The sequence below is a fragment of the Phaethon aethereus genome (genome assembly GCF_964289735.1).
Source record: "Phaethon aethereus genome assembly, chromosome: W".
Taxonomy (NCBI): domain Eukaryota; kingdom Metazoa; phylum Chordata; class Aves; order Phaethontiformes; family Phaethontidae; genus Phaethon; species Phaethon aethereus.
This window is the reverse complement of record NC_138581.1, coordinates 32,186,254-32,213,703: the sequence shown is the minus strand read 5'-3', so window position 1 is coordinate 32,213,703 and position 27,450 is coordinate 32,186,254. Positions and strand designations below refer to the sequence as shown.

Below are 27,450 nucleotides of genomic sequence, written 5' to 3'. Positions count from 1 at the left end.
CAAGAAACCATTACACGTGATGGAGCTCTGCTTCCCTGGAGATGGCTGAACACCTGCCTGCCCATGGGGAGTAGTGAATGAATTCCTTGCTTTGCTCTGCTTGCGTGCATGGCTTTTGCTTTACTTATTAAACTGTCTTTATCTCAAACCATGACTTTCCTCACTTTTACTCTTCCCATTCTCTCCCCTGTGCCACCGTGGGGGAGTGAGCGAGCGGCTGGGTGGTGCTTAGTTGCCAGCTGGGTCTAAACCACAACAGTCCTTTTTGGTGCTTAACGTGGGGCACGAAGGGTTTGAGATAATGACAGATTTTTTTGGAATGTGCTAGATCGAGTTTATAGTTGTTATTGCCATTTAGCTATTAATTGGCAGTCTCCTGTGCTTGCCATGGGTTTGCTTTCCTTACTGTATATTAGAGTCTAGTGCTCGTTAGTGGCTGCTTTTTGCTTTCGCTGCTTGCTGTACTGCTGTACTGCTTATCGTCTGACTCTGCTGTGCCTGGGAAAATTTTGATAACAGCAATGGCCTTGCACCTGGGCTGGCAGATGGCCAGGGTATCGCTGCTTTTTCTGTGCTGCTGTACTGGACAGGCTGGAACTCCAGTCTGAACTCGAGTCGAAGGGACTGTGACCTGTGGATGAGTCCATGTGGGAGCAGGACACCCCAAAGCGTCTGTGGTCGTGGATAAGCCCATGCCAGAGGAAGTATATCTTGAAGCATCTGTGGCCATGGTTATGTCTGTGCCACAGCAGGTATACCTCTGATGGGATTGTGGCCCAAGGATAAGTCCACGCTGGAGAAGGTACATCTCGAAGCGTCTGTGGCTGTGGATAAATCCACATTGCAGCATGTACATCTTGAAGCATCAGTGGCTGTGCATGAGGTCATGCTGGAGCACCTCAAAGTGTGTGGCTATGGATAAGCCCTTGACAGTGCAGGTACATTCCTGGGGGGACTGGAACTATGGGTAAGGCCACGTTGGAGCAGATATATCTCTGGAGGCATTGTGGCTCATGGAGGAGGAGGCCATTTTGGAACAGGTGCACCTCGAAGAGGACTGCAACTGTGGATAAGTCTATGCTGCAGCAGATATGCCCCTGGAGAGACTGTGGCTCATGGAAGGGACAGCAGTCTGTGGATAAGTCCAAGCCGGAGCAGGGGCAAGGGGAGGAGTTCACTGCAATGTTAAACCCTATGGTCCAGTCCAAAGGGGCCAGGGGTGGAGATTGTAATAGAAATACCTTTACATTGTTGTAACCCATGATTTGAGTTGCATGTTCTAGGAATTACTATAGCAGGAACCACCTGAACCACTGGAGGACAAGCCTTACAAGAAGCAGTGCAAGTGCAGCAGTGACCTGACCTGAGCTGGCCTTGGTGCCTGGTAATTCCACGCATCACACCACCTCGCTTGTCCTGAGTGACCACCATAAGGGATGGAGCCCAAAGTCATGGACTAAATGAACTCAACGGACATTTCATGGACATTTGTGGACATTTCACAGACATTTTACAGGGATGGTCTGTAGACTAAGGGGATGATAATCTGTGTATTATATCAAAGGATGGGAAGGGGGGTGGTGGCCAATGAGGTTGTACTGGATAGTGTGGTACCTGAGCATAATGTAAATGGTATGGAATAAGGGGTGGATAATGTCCTGGTTTCATCTGAGATAGAGTTAGTTTTCTTCATAGAAGCTAGCATGAGGCTATGTTTTGGATGTGGGATGAGAAAATGTTGATAACGTGCTGATGTTTTGAGTTGTTGCTAAGTAGTCAAGGACAGTCCAGCTTCTCGTGCTGGCCTGTCAGTGAGAAGGCTGGGGATGCACGGGAAGCTGGGAGGGGACACAGCCGGGACAGCTGACCCAAATTGGCCAAAGAGATATTCCATACCATATGATGTCATGCTCAGTATATAAAGCTGGGACAAAGAAGAAGGAAGGGGTGGAGGGACATTCGGAGATATGGCGTCTGTCTTCCCAAGAAACCATTACGAGTGACGGAGCCCTGCTTCCCTGGAGATGGCTGAACACCTGCCTGCCCATGGGGAGTAGTGAATGAATTCCTTGTTTTGCTCTGCTTGCGTGCATGGCTTTTGCTTTACTTATTAAACTGTCTTTATCTCAAACCATGAGTTTCCTAACTTTTACTCTTCCGATTCTCTCCCCTGTCCCACCGTGGGGGAGTGAATGAGTGGCTGCGTGGTGCTTAGTTGCTGACTGGGGCTAAACCACGATAAGCATGTAAGAGTTTGTTAAGAAAGCTGTCAGACTTCTTCTACTGAGGAAGGTTACAATAGTGTTTGAGGCATGTGGTTTTTTCATAGGACTGCTGTGCCCTCAGTTAGGGGAGGGATTTTGATCAGTTGATCCATATGTCGCAAATTCATTGACCCATTCATATCCTGTTTTTAGACTTGATGCCAGATGCTGTTTGCTGTGGACTTGAACTCAGTGCAGCAATGTTTCAGGCACAGAGCAGTTGTACATCCATTGAATATTTCTTGTAAACTGCACCACATACCCTTTTTCATCTTTTTGGGCCACAATTTTTATGAGGAAATTCTGATATGTTGAGAATTTATTTCATGAAGAAAAATCTTTTCCCCTTTGGTTACTTATTTGCATTTTTACATTTATCATATTTGTAATTCAATGCATAGAAATCTTTATCACTGAATTTAATATTAACACATTAATCTGAGACCACAAGACAGACAGATAAAAACATACATATACCTACATACATATGAATTTTAAAACCCACATCAGGTAAATAAAGAAGATGCTTTTACTGAAATATAATTTTTGATTAATAAGTAGGATTACAGAATTTAGAATAAAAGTCATGTATCCATTTACTGGAATAAAGAGACATACTTATAGAAATATTCCAAATTTTCTTAAATGCTTTTATACATTATACATAAAAATATGATATAGATCTAAACAGAAGTCATGCATTTTTAAGGTAACAGAAGACATTTTCATGCTCTAAAAACTGAGAAATATATTATTCTATTGATTATTACATTTTCATTTTTTAATTTCCTCTTAGTCTTACACCTTATGGTGGGCTCTATTTAATTCATATTGTCAGCATATAGGAACAGTTGTAAGAAAGAGCACATGATTTTCAAAACAGATGACAACAGGTGCTGGAGAGGACGTCACACATGAAACTAGAAGATGGAGAGTGATGCTCCCCTCTACCTACTTAATAGACTACTATGACTTTCCTAGAAGATTTTGCAACATTCCCAGATAGCTAATTTGATATGGAGGTGGGAAAAGGTAGGGCAGGTGTGGGAATTTTGAAATATTTTACAAATCCACAAAACCTAGAACTTAATATGTCCATCAAATTGTGTGCTATCACTCTGGGGGCTACTAAAGGCTATGTTAAAGACAGGCTTTCTAGTACTGGAATTGAAGGCAAGCTGGTCTGCGGTTGTGAAAAAGGGTGGTAGTTAAAAGCATTGGTTGAATAAAGGTCACAACATTTCTTCTAGGAAGAGAATGCAAGGATATAATAAAAATGTGCATTATCGACTAAAACCAAAGGTAGCAAAAGCAAATAAAACGTGCAGAATGTTAAAAAAAAAAAAATCTTCCCTACAGGACAAATAAGAGAAGGCGCTGTTCCCCGCGGCCGTTTGGTGTGAGATCATCTGCTCCCTTCCCCTCTCATCCTCTCCCCGACGGCTGTGGGCCTGGCAGGGGCTGCCTTCGAGCGCCGGACTTGGTCGGGGGTAGCATCCCGGGAGTTCCTGGCTCCACCAGCCGCTCATTCCTGGCGCGCAGCGGCGCAGGAGAAGAGTGGGAGAGGCAGCAGCACAGTCCGCCATATTTCTGCCTCACCACGCCCGCGGAGCCAGGCTATTGAAAAGCCCGGCGAGCTGGGCTCACGCTGTGCATGCTCCAGTCTTTGCCTGCCTTCTCTTCCTCTCTGGTAGCGCCCTTTTTACCTGTTCCATCTCTCTTTCTTACTGTCAGGGCAGGAACGAGCTGCGACAGCTCTTCGGCAGCAGCTCTCCCCGGGAGAGGGGCGGGCGACCGTGCCTGGAAGAAAGGTCCACCGTAAGAAAGTTGTCCCGCCAGGCGCAAGCTGAGATTGCCGGGTGGCGGCGGGCTTGCCCACTTTCGGAGGAGCCGAAATCTCGCTTTAAGACAGAGGGAGCGACAGGGAAGGGGGGGGGGGATTAGCAGTCATTAGCATTTCCGTGGGGGGTGGTTACTTCGGAGGATGGTGGGGGTGTAGTTTGCAAGGGACACTCGGGGACTGTGTTGGTTGTAGGAGGAAGAGGCGGTGGCAGAGGTAGCGGTGAGGGAAGGAGGGAGAGGAGTGTCTGTGCTGAGCAGCTTGGCTCGTCTAGATAGCGCTGCTGCTATGGTGGATGTTTTCATGTTGCTTGGTGTATAATTTAAAGGAGAGGAGGAGTTGTAAGCGGCGACTATTAGAGGCAGGGAACGAGGGATCTGTGCTGCTAGGGGCTCCCTCTCTTTCTCCTTGCCCGTGTGTGGCATCGAGGCAGGTCCCTGCGCTTGCCCTGCAGTTGTGGGGGCTCCAGGACAGAGAGCGTCTGTGTCCCCTGGGGCTGGTGCGCTGGTGGGGTGTGTGCGCGCGCGCGTTCTTAGGGTGGGGGTTGTGTCTGAACCAGTTAGGAAGAATGACTTTGGAGTCCATCATGGCGTGCTGTCTGAGCGAGGAAGCCAAGGAAGCCCGGCGGATCAACGACGAGATCGAACGGCAGCTGCGCCGGGACAAGCGGGACGCCCGTCGGGAACTGAAGCTGCTGCTGCTGGGTGAGTGCGGGCCGCCGTCGGCACACACGCCTTAAGAGCCGCTGGGGGTGCAGCCCAGACATCGCCGCCCCGGGCTCCCTCCGGCTGGCCTCACTGGTGCGTTACATGGCGCGGTCGGTTCAGTTTCCCCTGGGCGCTCGCCATCTTCGCCACGGGGCGGCCGTGGCGATGGCGGTGGTGACACGCTCGTCGTTCCTCCGCCGCCGCGTTGTGTGTGCGCCCGTGTGCAGGCTTCGCCGAGGCGCTTGTAGCTGGGTAAATAACTGTGGTTCCTCTAGGTGGGTTTGATATGGTAGGGAACCTGGTCTTCCAAAATGAAGAGGGAAAGGATGGCTGGTGAGGGTTTTTTGGGGGAATATCGGCGATGATGGGTGTAGGAGTGTGATGGTAAGGAAGCAGATTAATGAAAGAACTCGCAGGGGAAGTTGCTTTACAGATTGATGGTAACAGGCTTTAATATCTGCATTGTTCTGTGAGCCTTGGAAAGGTTGTTGGGTCACCGGTTGCATTTTTTAAATTGTGATTTTTATTTAATGAGGCAAACTGGAATAAGGGGCTTATGCCCAGATTGTAGACTGATTTTTAAAGCAGAAGAGAAAGAAACCATAAAGACCCAGATGCACCCATGAAGCTGAAGAGTAATCTTAAATATGCTGGAGGATAACAGGATCTTTAATACCTTTGGAATCCACCCACTGTTCAGGAAATAAAATCTATTGTATCATCTCTCTAATTAAAACAGAGGTTGTTATTTTGGAGACACAAGTGTGCAAAGGCAATGTTTGTTTAATAGGAATTTGGCTCGTGTTAAAACAAGCCTTTTGAATTAAAAAACATTTGTCTATATCTGATGTGCTCTACTATATTGTGTAGTTCTTGTAGTAATACAGCTTCTGTCTTAGACTAGCAGGCCTTGAAATATGTCTGCACCAGTGTTTGGTGTGTGGATGAATGGGAACGTTCCAAGTGGATGTGGGGTGTTTATGCCAAAGACTTTTGTCTTCGGTCATGTACATATTGAGGGAATAAACTGCCTTTTCAATAAGGTGGGTTGGAAGGAAGTCAGAGTTTACTTTAATGCTTGCTTATGAATGTGTTATTTCCTACTTTAAATAATACAGTTGGTCTTCTGTATATGGAGAAAAGGTATTGGGATCCTTAACTAAATGTGGAAAAAGGAGGGGTGGAGACAGATACAATGCTACCAGTAATAACGTTCTGTCTCATTTTGGCCTAATTTTTGGTTGATGGAAGTGTGTGCTGTGGCTATTTCAAGATCCAAAACCAAGATAAAATAAAGGACAGATAGCTTGCATTTGTTTAATTTTATGGATGTTTAAGTATAATTACTTAACTATATACACTTGCTACAGGAGAGGCAGTTGACATTTGACTTGTTACTCAGGTCCAAATTGTTTTTGCATTTCCTGGTTTTCTTGCAGTAATGCTAGAGGTTTCTCCCAAGTTTTTAAAAATGCATGAAACTTATTGAATGATACCAACATATACCACCCAGGGAAGGAATTCAGGGATTTGATTCTACAATCTGTAGTGCAGAAATTGTATTGTTTTATAAAATAAATCCACTGATTATGTTAAGTGTACGGATAGGTAGTGGTAGATTAGGGCCTAATTGTGGCATTACTTCAGACTTTTGGAGAAAACTCACTGCCTGTATGAACGTTTTCTGCATATATCAGTATAAATCATGCTTCTGAAGATGTAAGCATGATGTATGAGAAACCAAGAGAGGTTGTGTTGTTTGTTTGGGTCATTCATATGGTTGAGATGGACAAAACTATTTTAAAAATAGGAAAATAATAATTGAAATGGTGATACTGGGAACATAAATGTCTGAAATTGCTTACAGTCATCCATTTTTTAATTGACTTGATCTCTACTGTCCCATTACATATCTTTGTCCCTCAAAACTTAAAGTAGCAGTATTGTTTAACTTCATTTTATGTAAATATTAGGCAAACTCTTTTCAAAAGTGCCAACTTCTCAGTCCCACTTTGAAAAGTGTTGTTGGACTTAGAAGCCTAAGTGGGTTAAAGGCTTTTGAACATGAGACAAAGGTATATCCTTTTGATCATAAGGAGAGACACAGCTTAATCTGAGCTATGTTAATTGACCACACATGCTCTTTGAACTTGCTGCAAGTGCAAAGTGAAAGGTATTAACTCAAAAGGTTTTAAGGAACAAATGAGCATATCTATGCCACATTTTTTTAATTGTTTAAAAATTAGATGTGCCTACAAATGCACATATGTAGCAAATATAAAGAAAAAATTCTGTGTCAGAAAATAGGATTTCCCCCCCCCCCCCCCCTTAACTTGTAGAAATTATAGTGCTTCCTTGCAAAGTGAAATATCTCCTTCCTAACTGTGCGGGTTACTGTTACTGTGTGACACACACTATGCTGCGTACACCCTTCTTGTGTATTAATAATGATATCTTTTTACTTTTCATGGGATCAAAGAGTTTAAAATGTTGAAAGTAATTTCTGGAAAACCGTTTTTTGCATGGACATAAGGTTATTTTAAATTATTAGTTAAAACTAAACCCTCTCCATGATTAAACATTAAAATACCACTTTTAGGTACTGCATTGAACATCATTGTCCTGTTCTATTCTAAAAATTAAGCAAAGTTTCTTTTTTTTATTATTGTAACTCTAAAAAGTGAGAACGCTAACATATGCACTGAAGTGTATTACAAAGACATAGTAATAGTTCAGCTAGCACAACTTGGCTGTAATGTTTACAGTACTTTGGAAGAAATTCAGTCTTCCACTGAATTTGGTTTTTGTCTCCTGTATTTTTCAAATTCTTCTGGATTTCATTACTACTGAACACTTTGTAAAACCTTATAATTGTTCTCCAGAGCGTAAAGTTGTTAATATCCATCTGTTGTTTGCTGTTGTAAAAACATATATTGTTATAGTACGAAAAAAGCTAGGTGTTTTTAGTGTTTTATATTGGTATGTACCAGACTGTACAGTATTCTGCATGCTTCTGTTTTAACAATAAATGCATACATATATGCTTAAGTAGTAAGACCCATGTGTTCTAGCTTTCGATGTATATCATTTTAACTGTCATCAGTGGAAGTTTTGCCTGGTCTCGGAAAGCAATGTTTGGGCCTAAATGTTAGATTGTAGCCATAAACCCTCATTACTGGACATACTATGCCTGTACACTGTATATACTTATGCATTATTTTCTCATCGGGAAAGTATCTTGAGTATCTAAGAAAAGAATTAGCAATATCTTGCTAGCTATGTCTATATATCTATAAGCTTTGGCAAAATTAAGTATTGGAGGGCTTGACTGTGCTGTTTTGTATCACGCTTGCAGGTATTGTGACGTGCAAAACATGGCTCTTAAGGCAAAGGTGTTTTTGTTTGAAATAGCAGATGGGTCAGTGAAGCAAGGCGTCAAATATGAGTATCCTTTCATTCTCTATATGTTACCAAAGGAAACAGGCAGGATGTAAACCGTTTGAATTTAGCATGAATTGCAACTAGTCTTAACTGGAAGACTTTTTTTTTTAAGGATATATATATATATTTATGTATGTATTTTATTTATTTATTTTTACACCTGTGTTAGCTGAATGAAAGATTTGCATGCAGAACTCGCTGAATTAGCAAAGACTTAGATGTAAAAAAAACTTGGAGGAAGTGGGTCCATCAAGCCAACAATGAATCTTCCTTCCCTGCTGTAATCTGAAATACCTATGCAAATAGACAGTCTCTTCTACTTATATAAGTAGGTAAACCGATACTATGTGTGTTTCAGTTTTAAGCACACAATTTAAAAATGCTGATATTGGATAGTATATTCTAATTGGCTATTTTCTTTGCTTTTCATTAAAGCAGAAAATTATTTTGAAGGAGCATTGTAACCTTTTCTTATTATCTTGTATTGATCCATACTTATACTCGCAATGAACACTTGAAAATAATTTTAGGTACTTACAGTATGTATTTACAATTAGAAAACAAACAAATACTTTATATATCTTGATGATTTTTGTTGAAACTAGATTGGTAAGTATCTCTTTGGATAAGCTGTTTTTAAGGTTATCTAATTTGATTCTGGATGACAAACACTGATATATTCTATTATATATAGACATATACATCCATATATAAAAATAACTGGTTTTGAGGAAAACATGAATCATCATCTTGATATCAATGTGATATAATGATTTCATGTTTGTTGGAAAAGAACATATTTTTTATATTTTTATAAATTTTTTAATTTAGGGATATTTTATTTTCAGCCCTTAAAGGATTTTCTTGTGGGTTTTTTTTTGTTTTGTTTTGATTTTCCTTCTTTAGAAGTGATCTACTGTAGTTAATGGAAATTAGCTTAGAACCTCAGTAGTCAAAGAATTCTGACTAACTTAATTTTGCTCATATGTCAAAAAGCCAAGGGACCCCAAATTTTTACTTCCCATTAAAAACAATATTGAATTCATACAGGAGGGAAACATATATGCTGAACAGAGGAATCTCTCGAGAAGGGACTTTTGGTTATATATTTTAATGTTAAGAAATAATTCTGTGTTTTTACCTACTTCAAATTATTTTTGTTGGTGTATAAAGGTGATGGCAATTTCATAAGGGACAGCATTTCTTTTGAAGCAATATGACAGTCTCTGCAAAATTAATCCCAGGAAAGTAGATGTGTGCTTCTTGCTCTGCTGAATAGAGTAACACTCAGGAAAGATGTTTTCTCATACTTGAACAAGACTGTATGAACAGCTGTTGCTAATAAAATTATGGGAAGTTTTTCAACATTAACCTTTTATTTGGTCTACTTATTTAAAAAGTCTGACTAGCAAGAGTCAAGAGCAAGAAAGAAATATCAAAACTGAGGAAGGACTTGAATGTAGGAAATACTATGAAGCCATATATATGGTATTCTTAAGATCAAAGAAGTAAGCATGCAGCAGGCTTTAAGTATTGTGTTAACCCAGTGCAAAGAAATGAGATGCATTACTACTGAAGGGCGTGAGTCTAAGTGATACTACAGTTTGGAAAGTTTTAAAAGTTATTGGGGAAGTTCCAGGAACAACATAAATGTAGGTCTCTTTGTTTGTTTTTGTTCAAGCTAAATTTAAGAATAGAATAGAATAGTTCAGTTGGAAGAGACCTTCAATGATCATCTAGTCCAACTACCAGACCGCTTCATGGCTGACCAAAACTTAAAGCATGTTATTAAGGGCATTGTCCAAATGCCTTTTAAACATTGACAGGCTTGGGGCATCGACCACCTCTCTAGGAAGCCTGTTCCAGTGTTTGACCACTCTCTCGGTAAAGAAATGCTTCCTAATGTACAGTCTGAACCTCCTCTGATGCAGCTTTGAACCATTCCCACACATCCTGTCACTGGACACCAGGGAGAAGAGATCAGCACCTCCCTCTCCACTTCCCCTCCTCAGGAAGCTATAGAGAGCAATGAGGTTGCCCCTCAGCCTCCTAGTCTCCAAACTAGACAAACCCAATGTCCACAGCTGCTCCTCATAGGACATGCCTTCCAGCCCTTTCACCAGCTTTGTTGCCCTCCTCTGGATGCATTTGAGTACTTTAACATCCTTCTTAAATTGTGGGACCCAGAACTGCACACAGTACTCAAGGTGAGGCTGCACCAACACTAAATACAGCAGGATAATCACCTCTTTTGACCAGCTGGTTATGCTGTGTTTAATGCACCCCAGGATGAGGTTTGCCCTCTTGGCTGCCAGGGCACACTGCTGACTCATATTGAGCCAATCAGTCAACCAGCACCCCCAGATCCCTTTCTGCAGGGCTGCTCTCCAGCCACTCCTCTCACAATTTATACTTGTGAGAGTATTTCAGCTCTTTAATATGAATGTTAATTCTCTTGCTCATGTTAGAGAATGTTGGATAAGAATGCATGAAACCATTTCAACCCACATTTCTGGGTAAATGGGAGTCAGCCAGAAAGTCATCCAGAAGGTTTCCATAGCAGCAAATGCTAACTTATAAGGCCAGAAAAACTCAAATGCATAAAAGTTGGGAAAGGTGCCATCATTCCTTGTACTTTTAGGAACCTATCATGCTTGGGAAACTGAGGACCTAATATGGGACTTTTTTTTCTTTTACTCTGATACTGGATTTACTAAGCATTATGTGTGCCACTTCATCTCAAACCAGGGCAATACTAGCAACAAATGCTTGTACTGGATCTGGCTGGGATGGAGTTAATTTTTCTCATAGCAGCCTGTATGGTGCTGTGTTTTGGATTTGTGACTAAAACAGTGTTGATATCACCAATGTTTTCTCTATTGCTTATCAGTGCTTTCAGAGTGTCAAGATTTTCTCTTTTTTTTTTTCCCCCCCACCGCCCCCCACCAAGTGAATAAGTGGCGGGGGGGGGGGGGGGAGGAAGTTTGGAGGGGACACAGACAGGACAGCTATTCCATAACATATAATGTCATGCTCAGCAATAAAAGCTCTGTGAAAGAAGGAGGAAGGGGGAAAATGTTCGTGGTTATGGCATTTGTCTTCCCAAATAACTGTTGCACATGCTGAGGCCCTGCTTTCCAGGACGTGGCTGAACACCTGCATGTCAATGGGAAGTAGTGAATTAATTCCTTTTTTTCTTTGCTTGCACCTGTGGCCTTTGCTTCACCTATTAAACTGTCTTTATCTTGATCCACATGTTTTCAGCTTTTGCTCTTCTGATTCTTTTCCTCATCCTACTGTGGGGGGAGCAAGCGACTGGGTGAGGGCTTAGCTGCTGGCCAGGATCAACCCACCAGAGTGCTGAAAACAAAGGAATGGCTTATGCATCTTCATCAGGTTCTGAGGGGGAGGGGAGAGATTGAATGTGAATGCCTGAGGGTTAATCTTCTACAGTGGCAAATAGTTGAACTTGTGGCCACTATTTAAAGGTGTTGAGCATTCACATGCCCATTTGCTTTCAGAGTGTTGATGTGGGTGTATGACTTCACCTCTATAAAAGCTTTTGTGATATATATGAACCTATAAGAGAAAAGAAGACTCTGTGATTTTCCCCCCCCCCCCCCCCTTCAAATAGGAAATGTATGACCAAAATCATTAATTTTAGGTCAAAAAATGCAGTCTTGAGCTAAAAACTCTTAGAGATGGAGGTACTTGCACAATTCTTGGTATATTATAAAAAATAACTTTCCCCTTGTCCTGGTTCTTAGCTTGGATTTGTCCAGGATTTGCTTCTAGTCACTTGTTATTATATCTTGTCTATTTTGACCTCTGATATTAGATATCTGACCTGTGGACACTTAGAAACTGAGAACAAGATACTAATTAATCTTTGTATGATTTCATGAAGCTAAATGAATTGATTTCCTAATGCTAACTGTAGGGTGAATTCTTGAATCCTTTAATCATTCTTATAGTTCTCTTTTTAATCCTTTCCAACATCACTTCTGAATTGCAGACAATGAGAAATGAACACCGAGGTGTGTATATATTCTTTACTGCAAGTACAGAAGTAAAATTTTTCTGCTAGTTGAGATGCCACTGTTGAGATTTGTAGAAGGAATACAACAGCCTTTTCAGGACTGACCTGGTGTCAGTATACCCAGTGTGGTAAGCATCATGGTGCAAGGGGTTTGGCAAATAATTACAAATGGAGTGGTCACAGCAGGACTGAGATATTTCAACTCGGGTACACACAGTTTGAGAATGCCCCTAAAGCCATATGTGAAGTATTTAATGATATTGTGCACATAAGCCCAGGCCAGTACCAGCACATCCTGATAAATAACACTTGATCATGATAAAAATCTCAGCTCTTCTGCGCAATGCTTATAGGCTCTGTCTACTGCCAGCAAATTGCCTTTGCACACAAAACAAAACCTTTTTTTAAGTAACACAAGATAAAAACACTCCCTTCTCTTTCCCTCCCAACACTTGCTAACATAAGTGTGATACAAACTCAGGAGATCTTGCAAAGGCCAAGATCTATCTGTAGGTTCTTTTTTAATGTAAAACTGCTGCTCAGTGCTCTTATGGTAACTAGGCAGTGAAAACCTTGAAGACGGTTAGGCCTCAACAAATAGATCTCCTTTAGCCTTCAAGTAGTCATGCTTGGTTCTTTGCCATTATTTATTAAAAAGAGCAGGCAGACTTCTCATTTTTCCTTTTATATCCCTGTGTTTTTGGTTTTATTTGTAGTGGTCTTCTGAGCCCTCAGTCTGTGGAACTTTTTGCATCTTGAGCTGAAAAAGCAAATAATGACAAGTCATTTCCCAGGCTCTCCTTAGCCATTATTGGAATCAGCTATAAGTGGAGCTGGCTTTTTGATGCTATACTATTTTCTTTATCTCTGAAAACCCATAAATGATAAGGAAAAATCCATTTGAATACTGGATGTCCTTGTTTTGGCTGGGATAGAGTTGTTTTTTCTTCCGGATGGCTGGTATAGTGCTGTGTTTTGAATTTGGTATAAGAATAATGTTGATAACACACTGATGGTTTTGGTTGTTGCTAAGTAGTTGTAGTGCTTATACTAAGTCAAGGACTTTTCAGATCCTCATGCTCTGCCAGTGAGGAGGTGCACAAGAAGCTGGGAGGGGGCACAGCCAGGATGCCAGGACAGCTGACCCAGACTGGCCAAAGAGATATTCCCTACCATATGACGTCATGCTCAGTATATAAACTGGAGTTGGCCAGGGGGTGGGATTCGCTGCTCGGGGACAGGCTATGGATCACTGGGTGGTGAGCAGTTGTTGCATTGTGCATTACTTGTTTTCTGTATATTCCTTTATCAGTAATATTATTGTTATCATTGTTGTTTCCTCTTCTTCTGTTGTCCTATTAAACTGTTTTTATCTCAACCCATGAGGTTTTTTCCAATTCTCTCTCCCGTCCCACCTGGTGGGGGGAGGCGAGCGAGCGGCTGTGTGGTGCTTAGTTGCTGGCTGGGGCTAAACCATGACAGTTCTTTTTGGTGCCCAACATGGGGCCCGAAGGGTTTGAGATAATAACAGATCAAGCGGAGCATACTAGGGGATTTATACCTGTTAACAGTTGCAGGTAACAATATTCGTTTATTTCATTTGCATCATGCTCTTGTCTTTGCCATATGTGTTACAGATTGGTGTTGGCTTCTGCAGGCTGCCGTACCCTGCAATGATTAGTAATGTCTTGCCTGCGAGATTTGTTTTTAGGACACTGACCATGAGCTTAATGTGGTATCTGAGCTGTGTGCTAAAGCCATTACTGTATTTCGAGTACTATCTTGTGGAGACAATTAGCAATTATACTTCTGCCTCCAAAAGGCTTTTTATGGAGGAAATGCAGAATGGTACCTTTGCTACCCTCTATCATAATGTCTCCTCCTTCATCACAATAACTTTTCAGTATTTTGAACACCCTTGGGTAGTTAAAATACTTCTATTGCTACTTCTGGGGAACACTGTTTCAGTTTTGTCTAAGGTTGGCAAGCAATTTAAGAATATCATCCAGAGATCTGCCCCAAGGCTGGATAGTTATGAATGGCAGGGTGTGTGGAACGGCATGGGCAAATGCCTAGGGCGGTGGGCACCTCCGGTGTTTTGGAACTTCACTCCCGAACAAGTGCAGAATCCTGATAAACTAGCAGAATATTTGGAAGAAGTATGCTGTTGTCCTGGCAGTTCCAAGGAGACACAAATCATTGCAGTGTGCTGGGGCCTGGCCCATGCCTACCGAGCTCTATTTAACACTATGCAAAGGGGAGAGAGGGTCTCTGGATCTGATGACAATGTGACGGGTACTGCGGCTAACCTGACCCCAGCAATGGGCTCTGTGGCTACTCTGACACCTGTGACAGGCACTGCAGCGGAACCAGAGAACCAGCCTGTCCCGGTATCAGTCTCCCCTGTACAAAAGAAGAAATCTTGGAAGCAGAAGTCAGCTCATTTAGTAATGGACAAAGCAGCTTTTTCGAAGAGAGATACAGAGGAAGAAATGGAGAAGGCAGCCTACTCAGGAACAGGGCCATCACGAGAACAGAAGAGGGAAGAGAGGCAGTTGCTGCTTGGACAGGAGGAAGAGGAAGAACTCATACATGAGGTCGTAATCACCTGATCCCTGAGTGAATTGCGAGATATGAGAAAGGATTTCAGCCGTCGTCCAGGTGAGCACATTGCCACCTGGCTGCTCCGATGCTGGGATAATGGGGCCAGTAGCCTGGAATTAGAGGGTAGGGAAGCCAAGCAGCTGGGATCCCTTTCTAGGGAAGGTGGCATTGACAAAGCTATTGGAAAAGGCGCACGAGTCCTCAGCCTCTGGAGACGACTCCTGTCGGGTGTGAAGGAAAGGTATCCCTTCAAGGAAGATGTTCTATGTCACCCAGGCAAGTGGACCACCATGGAGAAAGGTATCCAGTACCTGAGGGAGCTAGCTGTGCTGGAGGTGATTTATGGTGACTTGGACAATGGGCAATCATCCAAAGATCCAGATGAAGTCAATTGCACGCGACCCATGTGGCGGAAGTTTGTACGGAGTGCACCATCATCATATGCCAACTCATTAGCAGTAATGGCCTGGAAAGACAGAGAGGCACCAACGGTGGATGAAGTGGCTGGCCAACTCCGGCAATACGAAGAAAGTCTCTCTTCCTCCCTATGGGCCTGTGTCTCTGCTGTAGAGAAACTGTCCCGGGAGTTCCGGCAATTCAAAGAGGATATGCCCTACCCTCCACCCGTACGGACCGGTATCTCAGCCATTAGGAGAAAGCGTTCTTCTGCTCAAGAGAGAGGATATAGGGGGTACACACCTCTGGCCACCCTGTGGTTTTGTCTGCATGACCATGGAGAGGACATGAGGAGGTGGGACGGAGAATCTACCTTGACCTTAGAGGCCCGGGTATGTGAGCTGCAAGGAGAAGTGATCACAAAAGGGAGTTCTTTCAGTAAAATTGCTGCTCCAGTTTCCAGTGAGCAGTTTCCCACACAGAGTAGAAGGGCTGGTCTGACTTCTGATCTTAATAAAGGGACTTTATTAAATAATAAATTAATATATAAATTAATAAAGTGAGTAACATATACTATGGCTTGAATTAGAGGGGCCCTGCCTCCAGCCAGGTGGAGGAGAGGAATAACCGAGTTTATTGGACTCTGTGGATTCGATGGCCTGGCAAATAAGACCCACTGGAGTATAAGGCACTAGTGGACACTGGTGCACAGTGTACCCTAATGCCATCAAGCCATATAGGGGCAGAACTCATCTGTATTAATGGTGAGGCCACACCTCAAATATTGTGTTCAGTTTTGGGCACCTCACTACAGGAAGGACGTTGAGGTGCTGGAGCGTGTCCAGAGAAGGGCAACAAAGCTGGTGAGGGGTCTGCAGCAGAAGTCTTATGAGGAGTGGCTGAAGGAACTGGGATTATTCGGTCTGGAGAAGAGGAGACTGAGGGGAAACCTCATCGCTCTCTACAACTACCTGAAAGGGGGTTGTGGTGAGGTGGGTGTTGGTCTCTTCTCCCAAGTAACAAGCCATAGGACGAGAGGAAATGGCCTCAAGTTGCACCAGGGGAGGTTTAGACTAGATATTAGGAATAATTTCTCTACTGAGAGAGTGGTTCAGCATTGGAACAGGCTGCCCAGGGAGATGGTGGAGTCACCATCACTGGAAGTGTTCAAAAAATGTGTAGACGTGGCACTTCGGGACATGGTTTAGTGGGCATGGTGGTGTTGGGTTGATGGTTGGACTTGATGATTTTAGAGGTCTTTTCCAACCTTAATGATTCTGTGATTCTGTGACAGGGGGATCCCAACAGCTGACTGTACTGGAGGCTGAAGTGAGCCTAACTGGGAATGAGTGGCAGAAGCCCCATTGTGACTGGCCCAGAGGTTTTGTGCCTCCTGGCCGTAGACTACCTCAGGAGAGGGTATTTCAAGGACCCAAAAGGGTACCGGTGGGCTTTTGGTAGAGCTGCCTTGGAGATGGAAGAAATTAAACAGCTGTCCACCTTGCCTGGTCTCTCAGAGGACCCTTCTGTTGTGGGGTTGCCGAGGGTTAAAGAACAACAGGTGCCGATCGCTACCACAACAGTGCACTGGCGGCAATATCGCACCAACAGAGACTCCCTGATCCCCATCCATGAGCTGATTTGTCGTCTGGAGAGGCAAGGAGTGATCAGCAAGACTCGCTCACCCTTTAACAGCCCCATATGGCCAGTGCGAAAGTCTAATGGAGAGTGGAGACTGACAGTAGACTATCGTGGCCTGAATGAAGTCACACCGCCACTGAGTGCTGTTGTGCCGGACATGCTAGAACTTTAATACGAACTGGAGTCAAAGGCAGCCAAGTGGTATGCCAGAATTGATATCGCTAACATGTTTTTCTCAATCCCTTTGGCGGCTGAGTGCAGGCCACAGTTTGCTTTCACTTGGAGGGGTGTCCAATACACCTGGAATCAACTGCCCCAGGGGTGGGAACACAGCCCTACCATTTGCCATGGGCTGATACAAACTGCACTGGAACAGGGTGAAGCTCCAGAGCATCTGCAATACATTGATGACATCGTCGCTGAGGCAACACAGCAGAACAGGTTTTTGAAAAAGGGAAGAAGATAATCCAAATCGTACTGAAAGCCGGTTTTTCTATAAACCAAAGTAAGGTCAAAGGACCTGCACAGGAAATCCAGTTTTTAGGAATAAAATGGCAAGATGGACGTCGACAGATCCCAACAGATGTGATCAACAAAATAACAGCTATGTCTCCACCAACTAGCAAAAAAGAAACACAAGCTTTCTTAGGTGTTGTCGGTTTTTGGAAAATACTTATTCCCAATTACAGTCTGATTGTAAGCCCTCTCTGTCAAGTGACCCAGAAGAAGAATGATTTCAAATGGGGCCCTGAGCAACAACAAGCTTTTGAATAAATCAAACAGGAGATAGTTCATGCCGTAGCCCTCGGGCCAGTCTGGGCAGGACAAGATGTTAAAAATGTACTCTACACCGCAGCCAGGGAGAATGGCCCTACCTGGAGTCTCTGGCAGAAAGCAGCAGGTGAGATTTCAAGTTGACCCTTAGGGTTTTGGAGCTGGGGATACAGAGGATCTGAGTCCTGCTATACTCCAACTGAAAAAGAGATATTGGCAGCATATGAAGGAGTTCGCGCTGCCTCAGAAGTGGTTGGTACTGAAGCACAGCTCCTCCTGGCACCCCGACTGCCGGTGCTGGGCTGGATGTTCAAAGGGAGGGTCCCCTCTACACACCATGCGACCGATGCTACATGGAGTAAGTGGGTCACACTAATCACAGAGTGGGCTCGAATAGAAACCCAAATCACCCAGGAATCTTGGAAGTGATCATGGACTGATGTTCTGGTTTAAACCAGCGTGTAGGTAAATGACAACACAGCCGTTCATTCACCCCTAGCAAAATGGCGGAGAGAATCAGAATAAAAGGTAACAGTTGAGATAAAGACAATTTAACAGGATGGAAAAAAAAAGAATAATAATAATTATGTTAAAAGAATATACAAAACAAGTGATGCACAGCACAATTGCTCACCACCTGCTGACCGATACCCAGTTAGTTCCTGAGCCACAGCACCTACCCAGCCAACTCCCCCAGTTTATATACTGAGCATGGCATTGTATGGTATGGATTTCCCTTTGGCCAGTTTAGGTTAGCTGTCCTGGCTGTTTCTCCTCCCAGCTTCCCTTGCACACCCTGCCTTCTTGCTGGCAACCCAGCATGAGAAGCTGCACAGTCTTTGGCTGCTTAGCAACCACTGAAAACATCAGTGTGTTATCAACATCGTTTTCATCCCAAATCCAAACGACAGCACCATAGCAGCTATCAGGAAGAAAATTAACTCTACCTCAGCTGAAACGAGCTGGCCAGAAGGCAAAGATTTTGGAATATTGCCAGAAGAGAAGCTGGCGCATGCTGAAGAGCCCCCACTGTATAATAAACTGCCAAAAATGAAAAGCAATATGCCCTGTTCACTGATGGGTCCTGTCATATTGTATGAAAGCATGGGAGTTGAAAAGCTGCTATATGGAGTGCTATACGACAAGTCACAGAACCTGCTGAAGGACAAGGTGAATCAAGTCAGTTTGCAGAGGTGAAAGCCATCCAGCTGGCTTTAGATATTGCTGAACAAGAAAAATGGCCAGTACTCTATCTCTGTACTGACTCATGGATGGTCACAAATGCTCTATGGGGGTGGCTACAGCAATGGAAGCAGAGCAACTGGCAGCACAGAGGCAAGCCCATCTGGGCTGCTGAATTGTGGCAAGAGGTTGCTGCCCGACTAGAGAATCTGGTCATACAAGTACATCACGTAGATGCTCAGGTACTCAAGAGTGGGGCCACTGAAGAACATCAAAACAATCATCAGGTGGATCAGTGTCATGGTTTAGCCCCAGCCGGCAGCTAAGCACCACGCAGCCCCTCACTCACTCCCCCTCCCCCAGTGGGACAGGGGAGAGAATTAGAAAAAAAACCTTGTGAGTTGAGATAAACACAGTTTAATAGGACAGAAAGAGAGAAAGAAACAACAATGATAACAACAATAATAATACCGACAAAGAAATGTACAAGAACAAGTGATGCCCAATACAGCAATTGCTCACCACCCGGTGATCGATAGCCCGTCCCCGAGCAGCAATTTCCACCCCCCGGCCAACTCCAGTTTATGTACTGGGTGTGACGTTGTATGGTAGGGAATATCTCTTTGGCCCGCCTGGGTCAGCTGTCCTGGTTGTGTCCCCTCCCAGCTTCCTGTTGTTCTTTGCTGGTGTCCTCCTTTGTTTGTATCACATTAATTTTGGCAACTTTAGCCCTCAAGGCTGCTTCCTGGGCCTCTTTATCTGCTAAGTTATTTCCTCTAGTTCAGTAAGCTAATCCCTTTTGGTGTCCCCTCACATGTACCACTGCTATCTCCTTTGGTTCTCTTAACGCCTTCAAAATCTTTACTATTAATTCTTGATGTATTAAATTCCTCCCTTGAGTATTAATCAAACCTCTTTCTTCCCAAATTTTTCCAAAAGTGTGGACCACCCCATATGCGTATTTAGAATCTGTAAATATAGTCCCACTTCTTCCTTTTAATAATTCCAGGGCCCTACATAGGGCATACAGCTCACAAGCCTGAGCTGACCATGATGGACTCGGAGGTCCTGATTCCACAAGTTCCAAGTCCTTATTAATTACTGCATAACCCGATTTTCTCTTCCCTTCTACCACTCTGGAGGAGCCGTCTATAAACAGCGCTTCTCCATTTTCCAACTCAGCATCTCTTAAATCTGGTCTCACCTTTGTCTGGGTCTCAATTACCTCTAAACAGTTATGTTGTACTTCCTCTGATGGTTCTCCAAACAAAAATTGTGCTGGACTCTGAGCAGAAGTCACCCTCAGTTCTAAGTCAGGGGAGTCTATTAGTATTGCTTCATACTTTAGGATTCGGCTGTCTGTTAACCATTTTTCCGCTTTTTGTTGTAAAACATTTCTGACATTGTGTGGGGTATACACTTTTAAAGGAGAACTAAAGGTAATCTTCCTAACTTCTTCTATTAATAATGCTGTAGCAACCAAAGCTTGGAGACAAGCAGGCCATCCTCTGCTTACTGGATCAAGTAACTTAGAACAATACCCCACGGGTTTTTTGATTCCTGCCCAGTCTTGAGTAAGAACTCCATATGCTGTCTGGCTTGATGTATTCACAAAGAGATAGAAAGGTTTTTCTAGATCTGGGAGGCTCAATACAGGTGCTTGTATTAATGCCTTTTTTACTTCCTCAAATCTCTGATCATCTTCAATAAACCATTTAAGTTGGTTATTAGTTAATTTTTCATGTAAGAATTTTACTTTATCACTATAATTTTCAAGCCATGGTCTACAATATCCTAATAATCCCAGTATTTGCCTAATTTCCGTTTTAGTTTGTGGGGGTCTTAAGGATAGAATCCCAGATACCCTATCAGGATCTAACTTCTTCCTTCCCTTACTCAGCCAACGTCTTAAGTATTTTACTTCTTGTTCTACAAACTGTAGCTTTGATCGGGACACCTTTAATCCCTTTTCCCCTAGAAAATTTAACAATTCAATGGTGGCTTTTCGGATCCCCTCTTCAGTTTCTCCTGCTACTAATAAATCGTCCACATATTGCAATAATTTTACCTCCTTAGGTATTGTGAAATCTTGTAGAATTTTTTCTAAAGTTTGTCCAAATAGATTTGGTGACTCTGTAAACCCTTGTGGTAACACAGTCCATCTTAATTGTTGTTTTCGTCCTGTTTTGGGGTCCTCCCACTCAAAGGCGAAATAATCTCTTTTCGGCCCCTGTATCCACTAAAAATAAAACTTTCTCTTTATGGGGACCAATTAATAATTTTATCAAGGGCTCTGTTGATGTTGAAGTCCCCAGAAGATAGAGCCCCTGACACCCCTAGTCTTCTTTGAACATCTTCTCATCTTGTTCCCGCTTACGGCAGTTCTTCTGAACATGTCCCCTCTTGTTACAGTAGTAACAGACGGGAATTGTAAATCTTTCTCGATAAGGCTGTCCCCGGGGTGTCTGCTCTATTCTTTTTTCCCTTTTCTCTCCAGGAGTCGTCTTATTTTTCTGACTTTTCCTTACTGCTGCTACAAAAATTTTTGCTTTTGTTTTTTGTTTTTCTTCGTCCCTCCTAACATAGACTTTCTGGGCTTCTCTAAGTAACTCCTCTAATCCTCTTTCTTGCCAATCTTCCAGTTTTTCTAATTTCCTTCTTATATCCCCCCAGGATTTAGCTACAAATTGTGTTTTAAGGAGTGCGGTCCCAGCCACTGTATTCGGATCAATTCCAGAATACATTTGTAGGTTTTTCCTCAACCTCTCCAACCATTCTGTTGGAGATTCGTCTTTCCCTTGTTGTTCATTAAATGCTTTAGTAATGTTTTGCCCTCGGGGAACCGCTTCCCTTATTCCCTGTAGGATTAACGTTCTCAAATCCCTCATATTTTGTCTTCCTTGGGGTTGTTGATGATCCCAGTGGGGATCCACATTTGGCCATTTCTGATCTCCCGGGGGTCCTGCCTGATTCTGTCTTTCCCAAATTCTCATTCCAGCTTGTCTAATCATTCCCCTTTCCTCAACAGTGAATAGGATCCCTAAAATGGACTGTATTTCTTCCCAGGTATAAGTATTGGGGCCTAGGAATTGGTCCAATTTTTCAGCTACTCCGAGGGGATCATCTAATAGGGTCCCCATTTCTTTCTTGAAATTTCTTATGTCTGTGGTATTTAACGGGACTGCCACAAACCCGATGCCTCCCTGATTGCCTCCGAGGGGTACTTCTCGTAAGGGATATAGAGAAGCTCCCTCAGATACAGCAGTCCTACTTCTCGTACATGCAGCCGGAGGTCGATCTAATTCCGGTGCTGTTGGTGGTGGAGATACTACGGCCACCGGAGGGGGAGCCGCCGCCGGAGATGGATTATTAGAATATGGAGGCGGTAGGTTATCCAGTGGCTCCCATTTATCATCTTTTTCCTTTTCACTTTTCCCCTCTTCTTCTTCCTCAAACTTTTCATCTGCTTTTAATGTAAGTATTGAGGCTGGAAAAGAACGTAAAGTTCTGTCCCATAATCCTGCATAATCACTTTCCTCCTGACTAAAAGGTTCCTTTGAATTAACATATATATTGAACTAATTTTAATTTACTTTTTCCTTTTCTGGGGCCCCTATCATTCCAATTTTCAATCATTATTCCTAATGGACTCTCCGGAGGTATTTCTAGTAATTCGCTCCCTTTCTTCTGGTCCTGGGTTCTCGATTTCGTCTGACCCATCCAGGAATTTTTACTGTGGCAATTCCTACAGCCCTTGGCTACCAGTAAGAGTGTCTTGCAGGGGGTTTAGGACCTATCGCCCACCCACAAATCCTCTAAGAATCGCTTCGGTCCTTCACCGGCCAAGTCCCTCGCGGGAGATTGGAACCGCGGTTAGAAGACCTCCACAATCGCTTCGGAACTAGGTCCCGTCTCAGTCACACTCTTACACACACAGGCAACCGAATCCTACCCAACCGAACGGTATACACCTTAAATACTTATGACTCCGTCGTCTTCGTTCGGATCTTCGCGCGCAGAATTACGGGCAAAATAAACTGCTGCAGCCGGCAAGGGAGCTCATAAAAAAATCAAATTCTTTGCTTGCCCCTATTCAGGTTCAGGATGGCATTAGTCCCGACCCGACCCCATCAGGAGCCACCAAAAGGTGGGGCGCCCCTCCTAGATCAAGTCAGAATTCAGGAACCAAGACCATCCCGGACGAGCCCCCAATTGTTATAAATGATTTAGTCCCAAACAGGATTCCAATTCAAATTTACAATTTATTAAGCGAATAGAGGCAAGTAAACAGCGCTGGGTGCGCCGGGAGTCTCTGCTCCACCAAGACGCACGCGGTTCAGTTCCTGTTCCTGGTTTATATCCTGTCCGTTAATACATATTCATGAATAGGCGTGTCTTCTTTGGCGCATGCCCTTTTCTCCTTCTAGAATCTTCTCGACTCTTCCTCAGCGTGATCCTGTTCGCTAATACATATTCATGAATCTTCTAATACATATTAATGAACAGGCGTGTCTTCTTCAGCGCATGCCCTCTTCTCCTGCTAGAGTCTTCTCGAATCTTCCTCGGCGTGCCCCCAGGATGACCCCAAACCTTATGCATGCACTTTCTTTACACAATACTATGCGGTCAGTGGTCAAACTGGTTTGAGCTGATATACCAGCAAAGTAGTTTAACTTTCTCCTGTAAAATACCCCTTTTTATGGTGCAGGAGAAATCCATGAAAGTACAGAAGATTACACTTCATCACATGAATCAGATAAACATATTTCACACTGTGCACCCCAGCCTTCTTGCTAGCAGGCCAGCACGAGAAGCTGGATTGTCCTTGACTGCTTAGCAAAAACCCAAAACATTAGCACCTTATCAACATTTTCTCATCCCAAATTCAAAATATAGCCTCACACTAGCTTCTGTGGAGAAAACCAGCTCTATCCTGGCTGAAATCAGGACAGTATTGTGATAAATGATTTAGTCCCAAACAGGATTCCAATTTAAGTTTACAATTTATTAAACGAATAGAAGCAAGCAAACAGCGCTGGGTGCGCCGGGAGTCTCCACTCCACCAAGACGCACACCTTCACTTCTTACAATTCCTTCCTTTATACTTTTCTAGGCTTCGTTTCTCGCTTTTCTCCGCCTTTTTCTTGGAAGATGACTCCTTCTCTAAGTGCGTCACCACTTCCCCGGTCTGCGCATGCTTCATCTTTTTCTAGGTGGTCGTCTGGTGGTCGTTGGGAGGAAGATGCTCCTCTTAGTGCACTCTACATGACCTTTCTGTTTGCGCATGCGCTCTGTTTTTCTACTTATATAATGCTACCTTATTTGGCTATACATTTTCTCGACATTTCTGCGGTTATCTACAACACTGGTTTGTACTAGTATATCAGGAGCTAACATACACATATCAGGAAGCTACATAAGCTACACATATCAAGAAGTTACATAAAGATTATGGTTTCTTCTATTTAACACCACTCCCCTGTTTATGGTCATGCCCTACATACATTCTTTTATTTCAGTATAAATGACGTTTGCTTCAAGCATATATTCACTAGATTTTCTTTACACGAATCACTCATTCCTCACAATCCCCCGTTTTCTTTTTCACCACTGTGATTCGTGTAAAATTTATTTAAAGTTGGTTTGATGGGTATTAACTCGGGTTCCTCTATATGTTTTACCAACATTAAAACATGTTTTCTCTCACTCTGTGTTGGTTCTATTGGAATGGCTGTAAATTTAATTCCATTAATCGCAGAAGCTACAGCTCGTGAAAGACAAGGAATTAGACATGGTATTATTAACATACCTCCAATCAATCCTAACAAAACGACAATGATTTTCGTTACCCAGTTCTCTGAAAATAAATTTTCCCACATTGTCCATAGTCTTTGGACATTTATTTCATTCCATGTTTGGACTGGTACATGGGCTATCTTCTTCATTTCTCTTACTAATTCATTGATAGCTTTTCCTTCATCATCTATCTCCAAACAACAATTTGTGAGATTAAATTTTCCACAGACTCCTCCTTCCTGTGCTAGTAAATAGTCTAGCGCGAGTCTATTTTGATATAGGGCTGTACTCATTTTAGTATTTTGTTTAGCCACCAACCCTAAAGCATCACCCGTTTTATTTACAATTATTTCCACTACAGCTTGTAACCTAATTATTCTATTCAACATATAAATGGGAGTCCTATATCCCCAGGACCCATCTTCTGCCCATGTTGCTGGGTCATAATATGCTATTATTCTTTCAGGTGGCCACTCATTATCTTTCCACTTTCCTATTTGTAGCTCTCTTTTTTTTCCCTTTGGTTGTGACTTTCTAATGCATCTGTATATACCGGTACTCCTAGGTGTTCCCCTCGGTTTATAGGTAATAAGAAAAAGCTTGGCCGTATAGTTCCTAACACGCACGCTCCGGTCCAATTTTTGGTAATCGGGTATATGCAAATTTCCCACAGATCGAATATTGCCCTTCTGGACTTGACCACTCTTTATCAATAGTGGTTCCGTTGGTCCAATTCGCATGATTTTTACTTATTTCTTGGGCAGTGCCCCATTTATCCCACTTTTGGTAAGTACTATTCCAGTTATATCCCCCTTCACATACTAAATATCTGACTGGTTTACTCCCGCCGTCATTTTGCCAACAGCTTCTTCCTATTATGCTGGTTTGTAATATCCATTGTTGTTTCCTGACCTGAGTTGATATATTCCAAACATTAGGGTCTGATATGTTGCTCTCTTGGGCCTCCCAGGGCCAATTCTCTCCTTGATTAGTTCCACCACATACATAACAATTAGTTACATTTAGTGACTTAGCAATGTTCTCAGCAAGATTTACAAATAGATTTTTAGCCACTGTGGGAATTTCATATTTCGTTTCTGTTTTCATTTCATGATAAAATGACTTAAATAACAGTCTATGCTGCTCTGATTCTCTTTTCTTTCATTTCAATATTAATAACTACACCTGGGTCTTCTCCAGGTCCATATATCTTAAGTCCAATTTTGGTTATTTTTTTCTGTTTCCAAATTTCTAAATTTATAAGGGTTAAATTTACTAAATTACAGGTACGGGCTGCACAATTATTGTCTGTTTGTACCCTTGTGATTGAAGCTTGTAAATCCCCACATTGGCTGTCATATCCCCAGGTTGCAGTATCCTAACATACACAAGACCATCCCCTTCTTCCACATAGGTGTGCTGACTGATATCTCACCATTTGACCAGGTACATAATCAGGATTTATCTGACATTGACGTCCACCTCCACCTGGGCAAATATATTTTGGTTGATTACTATAGTACCGTCTCCACTCTAAACTCCCACAATTAATATCCAGATCATCATCTATAATATCGCATGCATCAAAAATTACCGATACTGATGTGCTCAAATTGGCCATATCCTTACTTATTCCAATTAATCTTCCTACTTCCGAATTTGTTTTCATTTCTACCCACTATTGATAAGGAAGTTCCTTTGGATCATAACAAACAGTATCATTTTCCACCGAGCATTTCTTATATTGTGTTCCATTGTATATACAACTCCTGTTCTGTTTCCCTTTGCACTCGTAATAGGTGTGGTATATTAATGTTTTATTACTTACTCGTCCGTGCCGGGCGGTTCTTATGCACTCGGTGCAATTTTGATTACCTGTCACCAGGTTGGTGAGTCTGAGTAAAATCAGGAGAGGTCCGGTAAGGGATCTCATGGTCGGAGGCATCAGCTACAAGGGGTGCTCGTCCTTGACTGGCCTTACTTGGTCGCGACTGAGAATCCCTACCCGGTCTTGCCCTCTCCCCCTTCTCAAGCGGACTTCTTTATTTCGATGACAGTAATAAATCTTACCCACCAGAAATCTCCTATAGGAGTAGTCTGTCCACACCAAATGCAGAGGAAACTTCAGCTTTGAATTTGAAAACGTCCCTGTTAGCCTCTGTGGGAAATGATATATTTGTTACACAGGTTACACCTAACCCTCAATAATCATACAACATGGTTTACATAGTGGACATAAACTTAGTCCTGCCCGATAATTGCTTAATGCTATAGTCTTTAATTCGTGATCATTTCTCATACGTTCATTCCCTTTTTAATGTTATTTTTGTGGTTCCAGGTTGTAAAATAACTTTCCAGTCTTTCATGGGTCCTTTTACTCGAGTCGCGTGTGTCCACCCCTTTTCCGCGGTCCGGATGGCAGTATCTGTAGTTAACAATACAACAAAGGGTCCTTCCCATGAAGGAACTAAAGTTTCTTTCTTCCAAGTTTTGATCAGTACCTTATCCCCTGGTTTGAATTGATGGATTGCAAACCCCAAAGGTAGGGTTTGTGCCATTATTCCTATATCTCTTAGTTCTTTCAACCTTTCTCCTAAAACGATAACATATTTCCGAATATTATAATCTTCCACTACATTGTTTCCAATGGGCATCCCTTGGAGATAGGGCATGCCGTATAAAACCTCATATGGCGATAATCCAGTCTCACTGTGCGGTTTGGTCCTTATGTTAAGAAGGGCTAGCGGTAAACATTTAGTCCATGGC

General features: G+C 42.9%; 1 protein-coding gene across 1 annotated transcript in view; it reads left to right on the top strand.

The window, feature by feature from the left end:
* Window positions 1–4,672: 4,672 nt before the first annotated feature.
* The window catches only part of LOC309415190 (guanine nucleotide-binding protein G(q) subunit alpha), a gene marked incomplete at both ends in the record, with an annotated part of 118,571 nt that continues 95,793 nt past the window's right edge, over window positions 4,673–27,450 (top strand). The window contains one exon of the mRNA XM_082012637.1: window positions 4,673–4,808. Within this exon, the coding sequence (XP_081868763.1) occupies window positions 4,673–4,808 (136 nt within the window). The remainder of the gene's footprint in view (window positions 4,809–27,450) is intronic.